The 21,507-nt window shown below is 36.6% G+C and overlaps 1 protein-coding gene across 1 annotated transcript; it reads right to left on the reverse strand.

The window, feature by feature from the left end:
- Positions 1-19,087: 19,087 nt before the first annotated feature.
- LOC130456557 (actin, cytoplasmic 1) lies at positions 19,088-20,986 on the reverse strand. Its single transcript, XM_056813862.1, has one exon. The coding sequence runs from the start codon at positions 20,866-20,868 to the stop codon at positions 19,741-19,743; it is 1,128 nt and encodes a 375-aa protein (XP_056669840.1). The 5' UTR covers positions 20,869-20,986; the 3' UTR covers positions 19,088-19,740.
- Positions 20,987-21,507: the final 521 nt, after the last annotated feature.

The raw sequence follows: 21,507 nt of genomic DNA on the forward strand, positions 1-21,507 counted from the left end.
GCTAGGAAGTGTCTGAGGCCAGATTTGAACCTAGCACCTCCTGTCTTTAGGTCTGGTTCTCAATCCACTGAGCCACCGAACTGCCCCCTAGATCATGAGTTCTTAACTATTTTTGTGTTATGTACTCCTTTCAAAGTCTGATACAGCCTATGAACCCCTTCTCAGAGTAATATATGAAAATACATAAATAAAATATGTAAGGTTACAAAGGAAACTAATTATGTTGAAATGGCTATTAAAATATTTGGGGAAAAACCCCTTCATGGATCTCTGGTTAACAACCCCAAAGCTCTATTTGCCTCTGTTAGCTTTAAATCTTATCATCCTCCTCTATCTCAGGCATGACATCAAAATTAAGATATGAGCAGAAATTGTCTCTTTCTGGTTTTGAGATCTGCCTATGTGTGGCATACATGAAAGGAATCAGGACTTAAAAAAAAGATTATTTCATATCAAAAATAATAATCTATGTCTGTGGAGGGCAGCATGGCTTTCACACAGAGAACTTTACAATGGGTAAAGGAAAGGATGCAATGCTGATTGAAAACAATAAATGAAGGTTTTGCAGCCTAGAGAAATACAAATACAGACTGAGGCAAACTTTATTTTCAAAGAACAGGAAAATGTTCACCAAGTCAGTGGATGGAATTTACATAGCTCTTGATCAAATATGAATTCCCATCACAAGTTTAAGATTGCAATGCAAAGCAGAGCTGCCAAGCACATTGCTACTCTCCCTTTCTTATTCCCAAAGAATACCCATTCTCTGAAATATCAGAAGAAAAGCTAGGGACTGGTGGAAATGGGAACAAAGAGAGGTACCATAACCTCACAAAGTTAAGGGGATGGATGGGGTGGGAGTTAGGGATGAGGACAGTATAACAGTGGAGGAGAAATGTACAATGCTGAATTTCTTGAATATATTGTTAAAAAGGTGAACCAGTAAATCATATTTCTTTCTTTTTCAAGTTTTATTATCATTTTTAGATTAAAAACTACTAGTAAATCATCTACAAACATAAAAATTCTCCTATACAGAGTCCATAAAGAGGTTTGTACACAAAACCATCATTTTTTTATTCAACATATTTTAAAATATATGCATATATATAAATAAGACAGGTAGATCGAGTTTAACATGATAGCATGTACTACTTTTGATTTATTTACCTTTGTCCCTTAATAAAATTTCTTCTGATCTATCTCTATATTTTTTATATAATATAGATGGACTTTTCTTTTTCTTCCTTTTTTCATCACTATTGCTCCCCCCCCCCCAATTAAAAGCCTTCCCTTATAAAAATAGGTCTTACCAAGCAAGTTAATAAACATTTAAGTGCCTAATATACACTAAACAATTTGCATGAAATTTGTTTTTGGAAATGCGTGCCTCATTTTTCAACTAGAGTCTGTTACCTTCCCATTAAGAAATGAGAGTCATACTTTATGATCAGTCTTTTCGAGTTGGGATTGGTCATAACATTGATCAGAGTTCTTGGGTTTTTTGAAGTTGTTTTCAAATAAAATATTTTGGTCATTGCATAAACTGTTCTGGTTCTTACTTTACTCCATCCATTTATACAAATCTTTTCAGTTTTTTTTTTCTGAATCCACTTATTTCATTATTGTGGAACAATAATATATTAAATTCATATATTGTAATTTGTTGTCAATCTCCAGTTGATGGTCAATCCCCTTAATTCTTTGTTCTTTGCTATAACAAAAGGGCTGCTATATATGATTTTTTGTATATATGGATGCTTCTCTTCTGTCTTTGATCTTTGGGGGAATATTATATCTATTAGTGTTTTCCTGGGTTCACAATTTAGTGATTTTTTTTGGGCGTGGATGCAAATTGTTGTTCTCCAGCATAGTTGGCTTCACAAATAGCACAGCCCAAGACCCACTACCATTTTAACAAATAAACACATTTTCATTTAGGGTGCTTGGGGGATATGGGGAATTAATTATTGACATTTTGGACTACCTGGGTTTAAAGTATTTAGCAAGACAACCATGTAGAGATGTCTGCTGAAAATCCTTCTGAATCTACTTCAATGAGAGTCATTTTTTAGGTCATCTTTAACAGATTAGTGTGAAGTGAACCGCAGAGTTGCTTTAATTTATACTCCTCTTATTTTTAGTGATTTGAGGGAACTTTATATAGTTGTTGATAGCTTGCCTCTTTTACCCTTTGATAATTCTCTTATTGGGAGAATAACTCTTGTTTTTTTTTTTTAATTTGTTTTAATCCCTAATATATTTTGGATAGCAGATTTTTACCAGGGAAATTCACTACAAAGATTCTTTTCTTAACCAGTAAATTGTATGTCTTTTGATTCTAACTGCATTGTATTTTTTTGTTTTTGTTTTTGTTTTTTTAAGTGCAAAACGGTTAAATTTTATGAAATCGGATGTGGTCTTTTTGATATCCTGTAATCATCTCTGCCCCTAATTTGATAATCTCTTCCCTATCTATAGCTATATAAGACATCTCTTGATTTTCCTCTAATTTGTTTGACATGATCATTTATACCTAAGTTCTGTATCCATTTGGGGTTTATTATAGAAGATGACTTGAGATATTGATTTAAATCTATTTTTTCCCTCTTTGCTTTCCAATTTTCCCAGTACCGTTTAATGAAATATTGAGTCTTTAACTCAGTAGTTTGTATCCAAAGTGACTTTTCCAAGATAATTTTGTTTTTTCTTGCCTATGGTTATTGCTTCCATTTCTTTTATCGTAATGCTATGGTTAGTATTTCTAGAATTTTATCAAACATTAGTGTTGATAATGGAGATACTTTCTTTACTTCTACTCATGGATGAGTACCTAATATTTGTCTATTACAGTTAATATTACCTCTTGGCTTTAAGATACATGCTGCTTACCTTATTTAGAAAAGGTTCATTTATTTCTATGCCCCAATTTTTTCTGACAGTAAAAGGGATTGTATTTTTTCATGAGCCTTTTCTATATCACAGAATCATGTTTTTCTGTTGTTTTGTTATTCATATGGTTTTCATATTTTTAGTTTTCTTAATATGGAATTAATTGCATTCTTGTAATTATATTATATTGTATCGATTTGTGTTGTATGTTATGTTATATCATATTACATTGTATTGTATTGTATTATTATATTATATTATATTATATTATATTATATTATATTATATTATATTATGTTATGTTATGTTATGTTATGTTATGTTATGTTATGTTATGTTATATTATTGTATTATATTGTATTGTATTATATTGTATGATATTGTGTTATATTGTGTTATGTTATATTATACCTGGTTATAATATATTATCTTTTACAATATGTTGTGGTAGTCCTTTTGCTAATATTTTATTTGAAATTTTTGTAACAATACTCATTTTACATATTAAGTTATAATTTTTCTCTGACTTATCTTTCCCTGGTTTCAGTATTGAAAATATATTTATCTCTTGGAACAGATTTGGTAAGATTCCATTTTTTCTCACATTAATAAATGATTTACCTAAAATGAACTATTCTTTGAATTTTTTAATAGATTTCACTTGCAAATACATTTAGCCTTTTTTTTTCCTTTGGAGATTAATTTTGGGCTTATTCAATTTTTTTCCTGCTAATATTGAGTTATTTAAATTCTTTATTCTTGTTTGGACTCCTGATTGACTTTACTATTTCCTTAGCCAAGCCTAAACTCACCATGACACTCACCAGATAACTCAATGCCTTGCTGTCTGCCCAGCTCTAACCTCTTCTCCCTTGTTTTCAACCTCTAGTTCTGAAAGCAAAAATTTTATCAGTGCTACCAGTGTGTGTCAATCAATTGCTCTATGACCACAATAGCCATCTTCATTGTTCAAAACCCTATTTCCTGGCCACCATTATTCTATATTTGTTGTCTGCTTTCTATAAGAATGGACTATCCTTGAAGGCAGGGAACAGCTTGCTTTCTTGCACTTCTAATTCTAAGAACTAGCCAAGTGTCTAAAATATAATAAGCATAATGTATATATATATATATATATACATGTACATGCATATACATATATAAAATATATATGTATGTCTACTATATATAGAAAAAAACAACATAATTTGGTTGAGGTAGGAATTAGAAATATCAGAATAGGGTTCATGTTGGAGGAGACACATAAACTGACCATTGATGCATGCTAAGGATTCTAAGAGGCTACAGTAAAGATGGAGTGCATTAGAGGTATGGGAATGAGGAGAGAGCTGTAGACCACACATATGTTAAAAATTTACCGATAGTCGAACACTTACACACCTGAATCCTAGTTTGCTCCATTTCTACAGCTCAGCCTAAGACCCACTATAATTTTAACAAATAAACAAATTTGCATTTAGGGTGCTTGGGAAGATAGGGAATTAATTACTTCCATTTGGACCATCAGAATTTGAAATATTTAGTAGGACAGTCAGGTGGGGTCTGATGAATATTTGGAAATGTCCAACAGAAGTGGAAAATAACTGGAGCTCAGGGCTAGACATGTAGATTTGAAAGTTATTGGCATAAAATGGTAATTGAAACCATAGATAAAAATATGCTTTGAAAATGATATAGTGCTCTTCAAATGTTAATTCTTGTTGAGGTTGCCTCTTTGAAGGCATCCTTAAAATTTACTTCCTCTAGGCAGGCAATTGATTAAACCCACTTGACTCAACTACAGATAACTTCTCTTTCCTGTACCCCTTAGCATGAAGAAGCTCATTTTAGATGAGATTTTATACTTCTTGATTTTCTTTTGTGGCATCACTTGAGTTTTGACACATATGGACTCTCTCACCCCCAACTAAAATCTCCAGAAGGCAACAGGTATTTATTAAACACTTACCTGTGTCAAGCACGGTGCTAACACAAAGTCAAAAGTCCAAGTCTCAGTCCTCAGGGAATTTACAATGTATTGAAGACAAAAAGCAAGTACATAGAACATCACACACAAAACATATGCAAAATAAACATAAAGTATTTGCAGGTGAGAACATTAATCATCGGGGAATCCAAGAAAGTCCTCTTAAAGAAGTTGCTCATCACTGATGGGATGAGGGTGGGGGAGCAGGGATCCAGACAGTTAGAAGTGAGAGAGTATTCCAGGTTTAGGAGATGGCTCTATGTGCTAATGAGATTATCAAGAAACAGAGAATATAGAGCAAGGGCTCTTAACTTGTTTCTCTTCATCTTCAATATCACAACAATTTCCTTTGTTCCTACTTTATGCAAGTAAATAACCTATCCAAAGGCATGGAGGTGTATAAAGATTAAAAATGTGGGGAAGCTGAGGCAGGAAGAAATTAGTTTCTCTCTGCAAGGAGTATGATATTTTAGGGGTTTATTAAAGGTTAAAATATAAAGAAAACACAAGTAAGAAAGGCATGTGTCTAGGCCCAGAGAGTTTATTCACGACCACTCACATCTTGCCTGCTAAGTGGAGAGCTGTGTGTGCTCTGAAGCTGAAGTAGAAAAAAAACCAGAGCCTATTCACAACCAGGTTAAATACTCCATCTCACTCTCGGCCCAGGTGAGGTTTCAGTGATATTAGAGGGCATTCTGGGGAAGTGGAGCAAGGACTTCTGGGGATTGAAGTCCTGGATTCAAGTCCATTTTTACAGGTGAGACATTCAATATTGTGGACTTGGAAATTCAAGGAGGCCAATTTAGCTGGAACAAAGACAATGTACATGAAGGAGAATAATATGTGATAAGCCTGGAAGGACAGCTAGAAGTAAGAGTGTGACGGACCTTGAATGTAAGCAGAGGAACTTGAATTTTAGCCTAGAAGTAATAGGAGGCCATTGATGCTTCTTGAACAGGGCAGTGATATGATCATACCTCTGTTCTTATAATGTTAACCTGACAACTGGGTGGATGATGCAGAAGAGAAGAAAGAGGCTGAATATGTGGAGACTAATTAGCATATAATTATAATAGTCTAGGCAAGAGATTATGAAGACTTGAACTTGGATAGTATCCATGTGAATAAAGAGAAGGGGATTGATGAGAGCTGTTGTGGTAGTAAAATAAAGAAGTATTAGATAAAGGAGGTGAGTGAGAATGAAGAGTTCATGGTGATTCATAGGTTGTAGAATTGGACTTTTGGAAGGATATTGATGCCTTCAGCAGAAACATGGAAATTCTGTAGGGGGTGAATTTAAGGAGAAACACAGTAAGTTATGTTTTGAACATGTAGAGTTTGATATGCCTATGGAACCCCAGATAGAACTATCCAGGAGGCAGATGATAGTGGGGCACTAGAGCTTTAGAGTGAGTCAGGGAAGGATAGATTTGGGAGTCTTCTTCATAGAGATAATACATGAATCTTTGAGACTTAACAATATGACTACATGAGAACTTAGAAAAGGGGTTCTGAAGCTAGGATCCATAAACTCTAAAAATATTTTCTTAAATATATTTCAATATGACTTATTTCCTTTGTGATTGCATAAATGGTTATTTTAAGCTTTGAATAACGTTATTCTGTGAAGAGGTTCCTAAGCTTCACCAAACAGCTAAGAGGTATATGGCATAAACAAAATTAAAAAGCCCCTGATAGAAAGAAGAGATGAGGGCCTTAGACAGATGGTTGTTCCTCTTGAGCAATGACCTTTCCTTGTATGTCACATGTATTAATTAATAAAAGCTGGCATTTATGCAGCACTTTAAGGTTTTCAAAGGGCTTTACATATTGATTTTAACAACTCTGTCAGGGAGGTATTGTTATTAGCCTAATTTTACAGATGAGGACTAAGAAAGGTTAAGTGACTTTTTCCTGGGTCAGAAAGCTGCCAAATTTCTGAGGCAGGATTTGAACTTAGATCTTCCTTACTCTATGTCCAGCTCTCTATCCATGATATCACATAGATACTTCACTCATTCATTCACATATTCCCCAAGATCACACTGTGCATAGGCACACTCTAACAAAAAGACATGCTGTGCATAACAGGGAGAGTCAGTAGCAAGATTGAATAGAGAAAGTGTGGTATTTTTCAAAAATTTAAATTTTAAAATTTGTGTTTTTGAAGGTCTAAGAAACAGGTGGAAAAGAGAAGGAGTTATGAGAAGAAAAGAACGGAGGTAGTCATTTACAAAGGGGGCCAAGCCAGCCTTCATTGACCTCTTGACTTTCTTACTTCAAAATCATACCTCTGTGGCTGGCTCATTCTGGAAGTAGGTCAGAGCTTTCATGTAGATCTGAGCCACCCAGGCAGGTGGTAGGACTTTCACACAGTAGGACTATAGCTCTAGAGTTGGAGGGAATTTCAGATGATAACTGTTGGATTTAGATGAATTAAACTGAACTGAATCCAGATATTTCTTAAAAGTCTTTACTGAAGGAACTTGTGTCATTGTAATTCATGGGTCATTCCAGTATTTAACAATTTATTCTATCAGCAAGTTTTTCTTGATGTTTGCATGAAGAATAAGCTTGTTTCCTCTTTGGGGAGCCTCAGGAGAGTGGAGGAATCTATTGGTCACCACTTCCCATGTAAAATAGTAAATTGCCAATTAATTTAAGAATTAATGAAACGGGAAAGCCACACCTGGCTTTTTGGGTACTCTTCAAGAAAGATCACCATGGCAATGGGAAGTGCAATTGTAATTACACTTTAATAAAGTAAAGAGAGTATAGAGCTAAATCACTTAGAAAGTACAGAGACAAACAGTGCAAAAGGTGGGAAAGGCAAAGAGGCAGATGACATAGGGAAGGGTGGTGTAGGAAGGCAGACAACAATGGGAAAGAGAATGGGGAGTTGAGTTAAATCACTTTTTAATCACAAATTAGAATTGGGAGCACTTGAGCAGCCTGGACCCTTAGGAGATGAAAGAGTGCTTTGAAGGGGTTTCATTTTTATAGTTTTGGGGGGTGATGCATAGGATAACTCTTATTGTACTGCCTTGGGACTAATCCATTACTATATCATATTCAATAATACCTATCAAAGTTACCAACTCTATTTGATGATCTTACTGTGCATGTCTAAAACTTATCCAAGATTTACATCTCATAGGACCAAAAGGTCTCGATACCAAGGTGTACATACATGGTTTCCCTGGATTCAGCACCTAGTAGCAGGATGTGATTTTTGGTGACTGTATGATACAATTGTAAATGATACTCCTTTGATCAATGGGAAAGTTGGTATATGACTTCCAGGATCCCCTTTGCAATCTTACTTCCTGTTATTGTTACTTTATACTGGCTACTTATGAACTCACTTATACTGCCTGGGGTGGCGAGGAGGTGATCAGGGGGACCAGAACGAGATCCAATTTTAGCACAGGAAGCTTCATTTCATGCCATCATGAGTCAGTTTCTGCCATAGTTTTTCTTCTCTAATCTAAACAAGCTCAATGTTTCTTCAACATCATTTTGGCATTTTCAGAGACAATCTAGGACTGGTCTATGTGATTAAATATACATATACATACATATACACACATGTACATAGATGTACACACTAATATAAATGTATATCATATATCAATATATATGGTAATATACAGGTATATCATATATACAATTATATACAGTAATATACAGGTATATCATATATACAATTATATACAGTAATATACAGGTATATCATATATACAATTATATACAGTAATATATAGGTATATCATATATACAACTATACACAGTAATATACAGGTATATCATATATACAACTATACACAGTAATATACAGGTATATCATATATACAATTATATACAGTAATATATAGGTATATCATATATACAATTATATACAGTAATATATAGGTATATCATATATACAACTATACACAGTAATATATAGGTATATCACATATACAACTATATATCATAATATATACAATATATATAGTAATATATGTATATCATATATACAAACATATACATATATACAGTAGCATATTTGTGTATATACATATATACATGTATATACTGTAGCATATTTGTATATATCCATAGATATGCATATCTACCTATATATTTATAATATATATACACATCCATATATGTATTTATTATATATACAGTGGGCCATTTTTGGCTTGTCATCGAAGGGACTTGTACTCTTCCTCTTAAGTCTCACAATTCCCCAGAAAGGACCTTGAAAACAATGTAAGTACAATATTTAAATGGTTTTCCACAAGGTGGGGGGATGGGAAAATTGTGTGGATTTGAACGCTACCCATTTGAGTCTGCTTTCAATTGAGAAGTGGTCAGTGGGGGGATAAAATGCCTTATTCTTTGTGCACCGTATGATATCCTTGAGTGCAGCACTTACACTTATCCTATGGCTTAGTCCCAAAGCTAACAGAGTTGTTCTTTCTCCAGAGGACTTGCCTTGGCAGTACAAATCAGGTAAAAACAATAGTGTCTATTCACTCATGTCCCCTCATCCCCACCCCTTCCTTAACCTGGATCTCAGCTCCTTTGCTCCTCTGTATAGGCTTTGAGGAGAGAAGGACCTGGTATGTATGTAGAGGGGTAGTATGGGAAAAGAGGTAAAGAGGAGGACTTGGCTGAATGAGGGGGTAGCTTCTCACAAGATGGGATATATCTGGATTATGGCACTGGAGTGACAATAGAATGAAACTTTCTTGAGGGCAAAGACTGTTGGATTTTTGTTTTTGGATATCCGTATCCCAGCACAGAGCAAATACTTCATAACTGCTTGTTTATTGATTGCTGGCTGACCCATTGAGTTCTTTGGTCGCCCTACCTTTTGTAATTGTAGAGCTACTCTTTCCTTTCAAAGTTCCACATTGCACTATGTGACCATGAATGCCAAATCCAGTATTTAGTTAATATCTGTGCAAGAGATGAATATCTGTGAAAGAGAGTGAATCATGGTTGTCCCTTCAAAATTCTATCATTGGCTTAGTGTGGAGCAGAGGGCTCTGTTCAGGACAATTCATGGGAACTCTTTAAACTAAGTAGGAAATGCATCCCCTGTGTTAGTTGTGCTCTGATGGCTGTGAGATTACAGCCATCTCTGTTTTTCTTAATTTTTGCAGGAGTGGGAAGTGAGGCAGTAGGGGATTTTAGCCATGCTGTAGGACTTAGAGAGCCTAGATCTAGAAAGTAAAAATTTCAAAATAAAGTGTGAATTTTGGAGTCACACATCTTCATGGCTGCTTAGTTTGGTGAGGATCTGATAGCAAATGTGTTTGACTTCTCACCTTGGACATGGATAATGTGATTCTCACATTCGGTTATTAGCATAATGTGCCAATCTATCTTCATCCCAGTCTTTGGTGGGAGCTCACGTAGAATTCCTCTCCAACATAAATATTTCACCATGCTGTGAAGAAGGACCCACATTCCCAAATCAGAGTGAAGCCAAATACACAGAATACATTTGTATTCTTTCTCTTATAGGGAAAGATCGATCATGTTTATTATTTCCCTGATGGAAGGTTATGGTTGCCATGGAAATTCCACTATGATTAATGAATAAATGAAGAGTAATAATTAACCTTGAAAAATAAACTTATGAAATATTGATAATGGACATAGAGGAAAGGGATTACACTATGTTTGTCTGTTTTCTAAAGGGAAAGCTAATGTCAAAGAGCCTTCCATTTGGGATAAGGACAGAATGTACTTGTGTATCTGTTGACCTGATGAGGTAACTAATTCCCAATAATAAAAAATAAAAAAACACATTACCTAATTCCCACTTTTATTTTCTTGTTGTATTAGGCAGCTCTGGAATACACTCAGACAAATGATTTATTGACCCTTCTGATAATGAAAGGACAGTCCTAAGCTTTGGAAAAGCTCCACTCAATCTACATAGACCAATGGGGACCATTTATACTTTCCAATATGTAGCTGTTAACACAAGTAAAGATTAGGCTATCTGAGAGCAGCAGCCTGAACATTGACACTGATGTCCAATAAGGTCTTTGTAGCATAGTTGTACTTAGCAGAGATTTCATATCTTCAGTCTTCTCTCTTAACTACCATATGTAAACCTCATTGAGAGCATCAATAGAAACCAAAGATGCTGTATTTCTGGGCTGTAGTTCCTTAAGAAAAAAAAGACTAGCTGATGGTGGCAATTATGCCTTTGGTTTATGAGAATACTCAAGGGTTGGTACCAAGAGAGAAGTGAGACTGTCCTCTAAAATGATATCGGTAACTGGGGAATTTAAGTCTTTAAGTCTTATCAGATAAGAAAGACCTATTAGAAAACAAATGAACTCAGAGTTAAAAGTCTATAGACTAAGAGAATAGCATGCTGAATGTTTCTTTAGAGCTCACTAGGATCAAAAGGGTTAAGTGATTGGCTCCAAGTTTTTATAGGTCAGATTTAGGATAGTCCAGGATGACAGATGCCCAATACAGCACTATTTCCATTGTACTGTTTGATTCTTTCCCATCATTTCTGGCCAGAGAAATGCAAGTTCTTAGTTATCCTAGAACCTACACTTGTCTTAAAAGCCAAGAAATGGCATCAACCTATCAATGATGTTCCCTTTTATATCCTCTTATTAGTTATTACAGGGTGATTTGCATCAGGTACTTTACCCAGAAACAGGTGAGACATTCTGTTTTTGCTGGGGAGTTCACTCTCTTGGAGTTATGACATGGACACTGTACCCCAGGAACCCAGGCGAACTATTATCAAGGGAACTCCCTTGTTGTTTTTCTAACTCTGAGACTAAAAACATCCAATGACCCCACCTAGGGTCCTGAGGTGACTATTTTCCTTTGATCGTCCTCTAGATGGTCAGAAAGATGCACCTTCAGACCACACCTCGATCCTATCGGACATCTGTTTGTCCCCTAAAACTAAGGAATCTTTATGTTCCCAGGCAGGCCTCAGTACGATCACCCCACCTCATGCCTGAGTGACTAACTGTTGTGAAGAATGTATAAAATCCCCAGAACTGATGTCATCGGGGGGAACAGCCTTTCCTTTCATGCTGTCCTCCCAGGGAACTGCCCCCCATCTTGCTGTTCTACCTTGCTATCCTCCTGGCCACTCTCAACATTACTTTCCAAATTAATAAATCTCTTTTTGTTTTTAAGCTAAGTTTTGGAGTCACTGCATGCTTGCAAAAGGCATCCTTCCCGAACCCCAAAGGTATCCTTCCATGCCCATAACAGTTACTCTCTTCAATTTTTCCTGGTAGTTTTTCTTTGGTCTTGATTGTAAGGCAGATAGGTAGTAAGACCACCAGTGAAGAGTTTATGGGAAGATAGGGACAAAAGCAATATAGAATGGGTTAACATGTCTGGGCTATTATCTGCATAAATTGGCAAGAATATCAAAAGAGATACTCAGAAAAGCTAATGCAACTCATCTTGCCCTCTTAATCTTGGAAACATATTACAAAGAAGTTATCATAACAACTATCTGGTGTTGAAGAAGGATTGTTATAAAGAGACAGTAACAGGAAAACAGAGAGATACAAAGACACAGAAAGACACACAGAGAGATCAATGGAATAGAAGAGAAAAAGCAGAGATTTAAGTGAAGGAATGTCAATAAAACTGGATGATAACTTTGCAGCCAATCCCTAAAGTTTGCCATATAGTAATCTTTGAGCATGCATTTCTGTTTCTTTTTATGGGGTTATAGTTAGTATGCACTCTCCTTTTCTGGTTCTGATTTTTTCACTTTGTAAGATTTCATAAAGTTCTTATGGATTTCTTTATATTTATCATACTTTATTGTAATTGCTATATCATATTCAACCATATAAATGTGCCATAATGTATTTATCCATTGTCATACTGTTAGACATTTAGGCTGTCTCTAGTTTTTTTCAATGATCAATAATGCCACTCTGAATATCTTTTAATAAAAACTCCATAAATAAAAACACTTTCACATACATTTTTAGTAGTGAGGGAAAGGTTGTGATTATTGTTATATCTTTTATTGTTAAATTGCTTTCTGAGAGATTTCCCAAGTTTACACAGGCCATGAATAGGCCAACTTATTTCTCTGCAACTCTGTCAACGGTTTTCATCCCCTTTATTTTCCCCCAGTAGATGGTTGGACCAATCTTTTTCAGCTTGATATAGTTTCACTAAGAGTGGTGTGCAGTGTTCCTAGATCTAGTGATATTAGTATGATGATACTGATTTTTAGAAAAGGAGCCTTTAGAGCCCCTTGCTATGAAAAAGCAATCTTTAGTGAAGGTCTTTAAATGGAGCAAATAAAGGCAGTAAGATATAGAACCAAAGATGAAAAGATTTGCATTTATAACCAAGAATATCCTAATCCAATCCAATACACATTTATTAATTGTCTACTGTATGCAAACCTATATGATAAGCACTATCACTCTATCACATATCTGATGAACTATGAGGAGCAGACATTCTAAGAGATATTCATTTGAGAATCCTAAGGGAAAAAACAATTATAGCTAGCATTTATTTTTAACACTAAGTTTTATAAAGAGTTTTACAACTCTCATCCCATAATCCTTACAACTACCCTGGGATACAGGTGCTACTTTTATTCCCAGTTTTACAAATGTGGAAACTGAGGAGGTTAAGTGACTTCCCCAGACACACAATTAGTATATGTCTGAAGCAGAATTTGAATTCAGTTCTTCCTGCCTGCAGGTCTGGCACTCTATCCATTGCACCACCCACCTGAAAACAAGCAATCCCAACACATATGTCCCTATTTGCTCTTTTGTGTTTTAGTGCTCCAAATCAGTTTGCAGACAGTGATTGCTTTGTTGTGTTTCCAAGTAGGTGTGAAAGTAGCCCAGGTTTGGTTTGAGAGGTGCCCCCATCAGCACCTGGCCAGAGTATTCCTCATCTGGATTTTTCTGTGCTATCCAGGCTCTCCGCCGAATTCATCAGGCTGGAATAATGATGCTGCCTTTTGCCATTCATTCTCATCAGTTTTAATGAAGATAAAGGGGCTCACTTTATGTGTCCAGTTGGGCTTAACAAATTAACCAGGCCACAGGAAAGCTGCATGCGAGCAGAATATTTGTTCTCATCATGTTCATTAGGAGAGATAAAGTTAACTAACCTTTTTCTGTATTTCTTTTCCCAGGACCCAGAGAAAGCTGTGGAGCTGAAACATCATCTGTAATCTGATTTCTGAAGGGTCCTTTCCTAACCTCTCCTTTTATGATCATTTCATGAATGCGGCATTGAATCAGCATCATTATGTGTTTAAAAAAATATTATGCCCTGTATCTCAGAGCTAATAGTCCAGAACTAAACATCCCAGCTCCTCTTAGAACAACAGGCTATCAGAAACCTAAGTAGGGTGGCTGTCTTGGTTCTTTCTTCACAGTATGTTTTGTGCTGTTCTTGATCAAGGTGGGCCCAGGAAGAGAAGTTCTATTGGTCCAGCTGTTGGTTCTCTATGTGATTATGAGTTACCTCCTTCCTTTTCCCCACATAACATCATTTATCATTTGTAGGGAGAGACCCAAAGCCTGTGCAGGTTGCTGGAGCTCAGAAAATAGAGCCATAACAAATAATTTTTGTGTCTGGGACAAAGGAGGAGTGGGCCAGGGATGCTTGGGATGTGACTTACAGAGAGAGGAAATATATCTTGGAACAATACTGTCAGTACCCCTTATATCCATTAAATCCTTAATAAAATTCTTTTTAAAAATTAAAAATATGGAGAAAAACCCCAGTTGTCCCACTACTTATGACTCTGTTAGAGACTGAAGAGGAAATATGAAACCAAAATGAAATCATAGATGCTCACTCTCATCATTTAATTCCTACAAATAGTTATCAAATTAATCTTATTAAAAAACAGACATGAATATAATAGTTCCCTGCAAAAAAAATCATTCAGTGGCTCCTTATTTCCTTTTAGACAAAACATCAACTTAGCTTGGCATTCAAGGACTTCCATAATTTGTCTCTAACCTTTTTAGCTTAATTTTGCATAATTCTCTTTCCCAGACTCTGTAGAATCAGCTTTCCCCTAAACTCAACTTACTATTTCCCATTAGTATATATTTGGCATTTATATAAGCTATTTGCCATATCTGGAATTCATTCTTTCTTCTCTCTTGACTTTGAAGATTCCTATTATATCTCAATCTCTTCTCTCTCTCTCTCAAAATATCTGTCTGTCTATCTATCTATCTATCTATCTATCTATCTATCTATCTATCTATCTATCTATCTATCTATCTATCTATCTGTCTGTCTGTCTATATTATCTATCTTATGTAGGTAGGTGATGCAGTAGATAGAATGTTGGGAATGAAATTAGATTTTAATCTGGATTCAGATTCAGACACTACCTATGTAACGTTGGGCAAAATTATTTCAACTGTTTTTCTTGGTTTCTTCTCAACTTCGAATATAAAATGAGATAATAATAGCACCTACCTAGAAGGGTTGCTGTGAAGATCAAATGAGATAACATCTATAAAGCCCTTAATGCAGAAGCTGGCATAAATTAAGCACTATATAAATATTTTGTTATTCAGTCATTTTTCAGTTGTGTCTGACTCTTTGTGACTCCATTTGGGATTTTCATGGTAGAGATACTGGAATAATTTGCTACTTCCTTCTCCAGATCATTTCACAGATGAGAAAACTGAAGCAAACAAAGCAAAGTGACTTACCCAGGGTCATAAGGTTTGTAAGTGTCTGAGGACAGATTTGAACACAGGAAGATGAGTCTTCCTGATTCCAGGTCTGGCACTCTATTTACTATGCCATATAGCTGCCCCTATATAAATGCTAGCTATTATTAAAGAGATAAAATATGAGCATAACTAAATATAATACAAAGTAACTTGGGGAGAAAGTACTCACTCCTCCAAAAATCATTCTCCAGCTAACAGTGCTTTCTTTCCCCCAAATTAATTAGTATAGTTGGACCTTGTTTTGTGTGACCAATATGTTCCAAGGTCTGTCACATAAGTTGAAAATCATGCATAATAGTGATATTATATATTTTATTTTTTAATAAGTATTTCTTATATTCCCATGCCAGGTACTTTATGACTTTTCTTAGTCTTATCAATTAATCCACCAATTGGGCATGGTATATAATTTGGTCATTAGATGGGCACTTTTCCTAGAGATGAATTATTCTACTTTCTATGGCCACCAGTCTGCTAACCTGTGAGGCATATTTGGTCCCAGGTTCTACATAGATCTAGAGGTATGAGCTAGACACATGTAGCTTCTGTGAACTCTGAGGCATCCTTATCCCAATCCCAGGTGTTTAAAGCTTAACTGGTTACATCTCCCTCTCCTAGTTCTAAGGGTTTCCTTAAGGAGACAGGGGTGATTTTCTAATACCTTAGAGTGGAGTTCCCATCCATTTATTTCCCCCCAAGATTATTGAGAATCAATGGATTTTTATTAACATGGTGCAATAATAAAAGTTATACAAACTCCATCTCACAAAAAAATCTGTGACACTCCCCAGAAATACATATATAGTCTAGAGCAGCATGGACTCAAGCTTACAGAGTACATTTGGTCAAGCTGTAACTCTTAGACCTCATCTGCTAGTACTCCTTTTCTCCTGAATAATCAAGAATTTTCCTTAAGAATGATGTCATCTCTTTGCTGAGTTTTTTATAAAGGCTGATGACTCCAACACTGACATCATCTGATTTGGGGATACCATTAAGTACTGTAGAGGGAAGATAGGAAATCTAATATCCTGTGGCCCCTTCAAAGATAGAAGATCAATTTCAGAGCCAAAGAATGTGTGAAGGTGGGTAGAAGGTCTGGTTGAAGTCTTTGTTGAGAACAAATCCAAGGTTTCTCTTCTTTTACATCCCTACCCCAGGTCATACTTTCTCAAAAAGGTTCAGTTAGAATGCCAAACTTGTTTCAAGTCTTGGAATTCCCTCTGTTTTTACAACTCATTTAATAATTTTTTAGACAATAATCTATACTTTCTTCATTCCATTCCTGTACAATGGCATTCCAATTCAAGGATCTTTTCATGCTTAGTCCAAGGTATCTTAATTGATTGATTGAGATATGTTCTCATCTAGGTCAAATATCAGAACTTTAATGGGGTAGGCTAGTTTTGACCTAATGTACCCTCAAAAATATTTTAAAAAAGAAAAAAAAGGAAAATCTCTCATCTTTGCTCTTTGAACCCCCATTTCCCATATTTGGAAACTTTATTTCTTATTCACAAACCCTCTTTACAGGATTCAAGAATGTACTTTTTCTTAAAGCCATGTGATTTATTAAAACACTCTAATGCAATTAAAACATTTAATAGAGCATAACAAAACAAAAATTATATAAAACTTTCCAATAGCAAGTTTTAGGGTTTCCTGCAGCAGGGGTGATTTTTTCCTCTATATTACCTCCAAACCAGTGGAGAAGATAAAGTAAATGAAAATGTTCAGGAATTTACCTGAGGTTTGTCTCAGCAAGCACTTTGAGGGAACAGAAGGAGAAGGTTGCTAGATGTTGACATACCTCCTATTGGCCTCACTGAAATCAGAGTTCTCCATAGTTATTTTCATCAGAGTTCACTAGAGTTATTTTCAAAGTATACAGATCTCTCATTGTTACCTTGTCATTCTAGAGGGAGGAATGAAATGCTTAGAATGCTCATATAATTGAATTGAGATGATTATATTCTCTATGTCAAGCATCTTCATCGGAAAAAAAAAATGACCCAACTAACTGATTGATCAATCCTTTCTGTCCTTAAATACCCAGGCATTTCCTCCAGATAATCAAAAGACAAAATTGTTGGTTTGAAACCTTGCTAAATATTATAGTATGTAAAACCTTTGCATACATTATCTAGCTCAAACTTTGGACAATTCTGTGAGACCAATTAGACAAATATTTTTGCCTCCACTTTAGAGATGAAGAAATTGAGTCATCAGCAAGTTTCTGTCTTATCTGAGATTAGACAGTAAATAGTAGAAGCAGACCCTATTAAAAATCATAGATCTAGAGCTGAGTGACCTCTGTATTCATCTAGTCCAATGCAGTCATTTTACAAATGAAACTGAGTCCAAGGGAGCTTAAGGGACTTGTCCAAGTTCATATAGGGAGTAAGTATATAAGAACTCAGATTAGATCCCAGATACCTAGACTTCAGAACCAGGGTTTTTGTCATTGTAAACTCAGGTTATCTGTCTTTCAGGCCAGCCCTTGTTTTCTTTGACAGCTGAATAAGTTGATTGATTGATTTCTTCCTTTCCTGTCCATCATCCAGTGGAAGTACCAATTATAAGGTAAGATAAAGAAGGGCAGCTAAGGGAACAGCACAAGATGACAGCTGCCTGAATAACTCATCAAGGAAATCAGCCACCTGTTGATCAATTGTAGCCATATTGACTCCCAGTGGTTGCAGATATTCCCCCTGGGGTTTGCTTAGTTAATATCTATAAGAACCCAGAAATCTTGAGAACACACACACATCAGCACAACATACATCCTCCAGAACTGGACTAATTATGAAAGTAGTGGGCATGGGAGGTAGAGTAGAAAAAGAGAAAAGGCAATTTCCAGACTGTGATTGTTGCTTTAGAGACTGTATAGAAGGAGGCTGTTTATCCAGGTCTGGAAAGAGCACTGATTTTGGAATCAGAGAGATCCAGGATCCAGGGGAGTCACAGCTTTCTTTTTCCTCAATTTCTTCATTTATAAAATGAAAAGAAATCACTAGGTGATTTTTCAAGGACTCTTCCACTTCTTGATCAAAGGTCTTTTGATTATTTGAGGAAATGTATGGGTATCTAAGGTAAGAAAGGATTGATCAATTGGCTACTAGGATTATTTTTTTCTGATGGAAATTTCTGACATAAAGAGTATTATCATCTCAATTCAATTATACAAACACAGCATAAACCAGTAAGAGAAACTTAATGCAGGTAGGTGTATAGACTGTTTTGAGCCAGTAAAAAGTAAGGTTTCCATTGAAAAAAGTAGGTCTAGAGGTAATATCACTATCCCTTCTAAAGAATATAAGAGAATGGCCAGCTATTTTCAAAGTGCATGGATCTCTCATTTCTCCCCAATCAACCTAAAGGCAGAAATGAAATGCTTAGAGTACTCAGGTAATATTAGTGCCTTTTTTTTTTTTTTTTTTTTTTTTTTTTTTTCTTTAACGTGTGCACTTTTATTTGAACTGGTCTTAAGTCAGTGTACAGGTAAAGCTCCTCCCCTCCCCCAAGTACTGGCACCAATCTCATTAACTCCCAGGGAGACTGTTAAAGTCTTCATTCACATCTATGTTGGGGGCAGGGAGAGAATTTAGGGAGCCATTCATTATGGCTGACAATTAAAAAAAAAAGAGGAACAAGTATTAAGGCGGAAGATACAAAAAGTTTTTTTTTTAAGGATTACATAATTTACACGTAAAGCAATACTACTGCCACCCCCCACCCCCTCCCCCTGATCTGGATTTATGTTAAGTCGCTCTGCTCCTGTGGGAATAGAGCAAGACAGCCTTCATAGAGGCAAGTAACTCTCTGTAACAATGCATTATACAATATTTGGAATGACTTATTAAAAAAAATGTACAATCAGAGTCCTGAAGACGCACTGTAGAACTTTGGGGATGTTTGCCTCCAACATTACTTTAGACTGCTCATCACCTTCACCGTTCCAGTTTTTAAATCCTGAGTCAAGTGCCAAAAAAACAAAAAACAAAAAAACAAATAAAGCCATGCCAATCTCATCTCTTTTTTTGGGCAATTATCATGTCACACCCTTTGACAAAAAAAAAAAAAACAACCAAGAAAAAAACACCAACAGTCCATTTAGAAGCATTTGCGGTGGACAATGGAAGGCCCAGATTCATCATACTCCTGCTTACTGATCCACATCTGTTGGAAGGTGGAGAGGGAGGCCAGGATGGAGCCTCCAATCCAGACAGAGTATTTGCGCTCAGGTGGGGCAATGATCTTGATTTTCATTGTGCTGGGGGCTAGGGCTGTAATCTCCTTCTGCATCCTGTCAGCAATGCCTGGGTACATGGTGGTACCACCAGACAATACGGTATTGGCATACAAATCCTTACGGATGTCAACATCACACTTCATGATTGAGTTGAAAGTAGTTTCATGGATTCCACAGGACTCCATGCCTAAGAAAGATGGCTGGAAGAGAGCCTCTGGGCACCGGAACCTCTCATTGCCAATGGTGATAACCTGACCATCAGGGAGCTCGTAGCTCTTCTCCAGAGAAGAGCTGGATGCAGCAGTGGCCATCTCCTGCTCAAAGTCGAGGGCCACGTAACACAGCTTCTCCTTGATGTCACGCACGATTTCCCTCTCAGCTGTGGTGGTGAAACTGTACCCTCTCTCGGTCAGGATCTTCATGAGGTAATCCGTCAGATCACGGCCAGCCAGATCCAGACGGAGAATGGCATGGGGAAGGGCATAACCTTCATAGATGGGCACAGTGTGGGTCACACCATCACCGGAGTCCATCACGATACCAGTGGTACGACCAGAGGCATACAGGGACAGCACAGCCTGGATGGCAACGTACATAGCTGGGGTGTTGAAGGTCTCAAACATGATCTGTGTCATCTTTTCTCTGTTGGCTTTGGGGTTCAGGGGGGCTTCTGTGAGCAGTACAGGGTGCTCTTCAGGGGCCACACGGAGCTCATTGTAGAAAGTATGATGCCAGATCTTCTCCATGTCATCCCAGTTGGTGACAATACCGTGTTCAATGGGGTACTTCAGGGTCAGAATACCTCTCTTGCTCTGGGCCTCATCCCCCACATAGCTGTCTTTCTGGCCCATACCCACCATCACACCCTGATGTCTGGGGCGCCCCACAATGGAAGGGAAGACAGCCCGAGGGGCATCATCTCCTGCAAAGCCAGCTTTGCACATACCGGATCCATTGTCAACAACGAGCGCAGCAATATCATCATCCATGGCGAACTTTGAAGTGGCAAGTTTAAACCTTTAAGAGAGGAGGTGGTGCCGCACCTGGAGGCAGGGGGGAGGCAAGTGCACGCTGGGTGAAAGAGCTCACAGCTCAGTGCCTTTTCAAGTTGGGAAAAGTCCATATTTTCTCCTCCTAAATGAAAAGCAAGAGGTTTTCATTAATCAAGTCAGATGATCTTTTTGTGACCCTCTTAAAAAAGTGCTTCGAAATTTTTCTTTGTCAATGTAGTTTCAGGTTCATGTCACAGTATTTCATCTTTTAGAAGAGGTGATACAATTGAAAAAAAGCCCAAGAATTATCTTTAAGCCCTCCTCGGGGCACTTACCAAATTCAGCATTAACACACTGTGGTTTGGATAACCAGGGTATGACTACTACTCAGGGTTTAAAAGATACTCTGTGAGTTCTCCTCCTAAAACTGTCTTTTCCAAGCCCCCACTGGTACACTTACCTTTAGAATCAGCCAGAAGACATAATTCAAAGCAAAACCTTTACTGAGATTGTATAATAACACTGGTTGATATTAAATATTACCTCATAGAAATGAGCCCCATTTCCCACAAATACAGACAATAACAAGGGGAAAGTGGGTCTGTACAAAGAGTTCGAGTGTAGTGAGACACCCAA

Source organism: Monodelphis domestica, chromosome 1, assembly GCF_027887165.1.
Source record: "Monodelphis domestica isolate mMonDom1 chromosome 1, mMonDom1.pri, whole genome shotgun sequence".
In the NCBI taxonomy this organism is placed as follows: domain Eukaryota; kingdom Metazoa; phylum Chordata; class Mammalia; order Didelphimorphia; family Didelphidae; genus Monodelphis; species Monodelphis domestica.

What these genes read in the sequence shown, in the direction of transcription:
- LOC130456557 (XM_056813862.1), bottom strand. Translation starts at nt 20,868, where the DNA reads ATGGATGATGATATTGCTGCGCTCGTTGTTGACAATGGATCCGGTATG.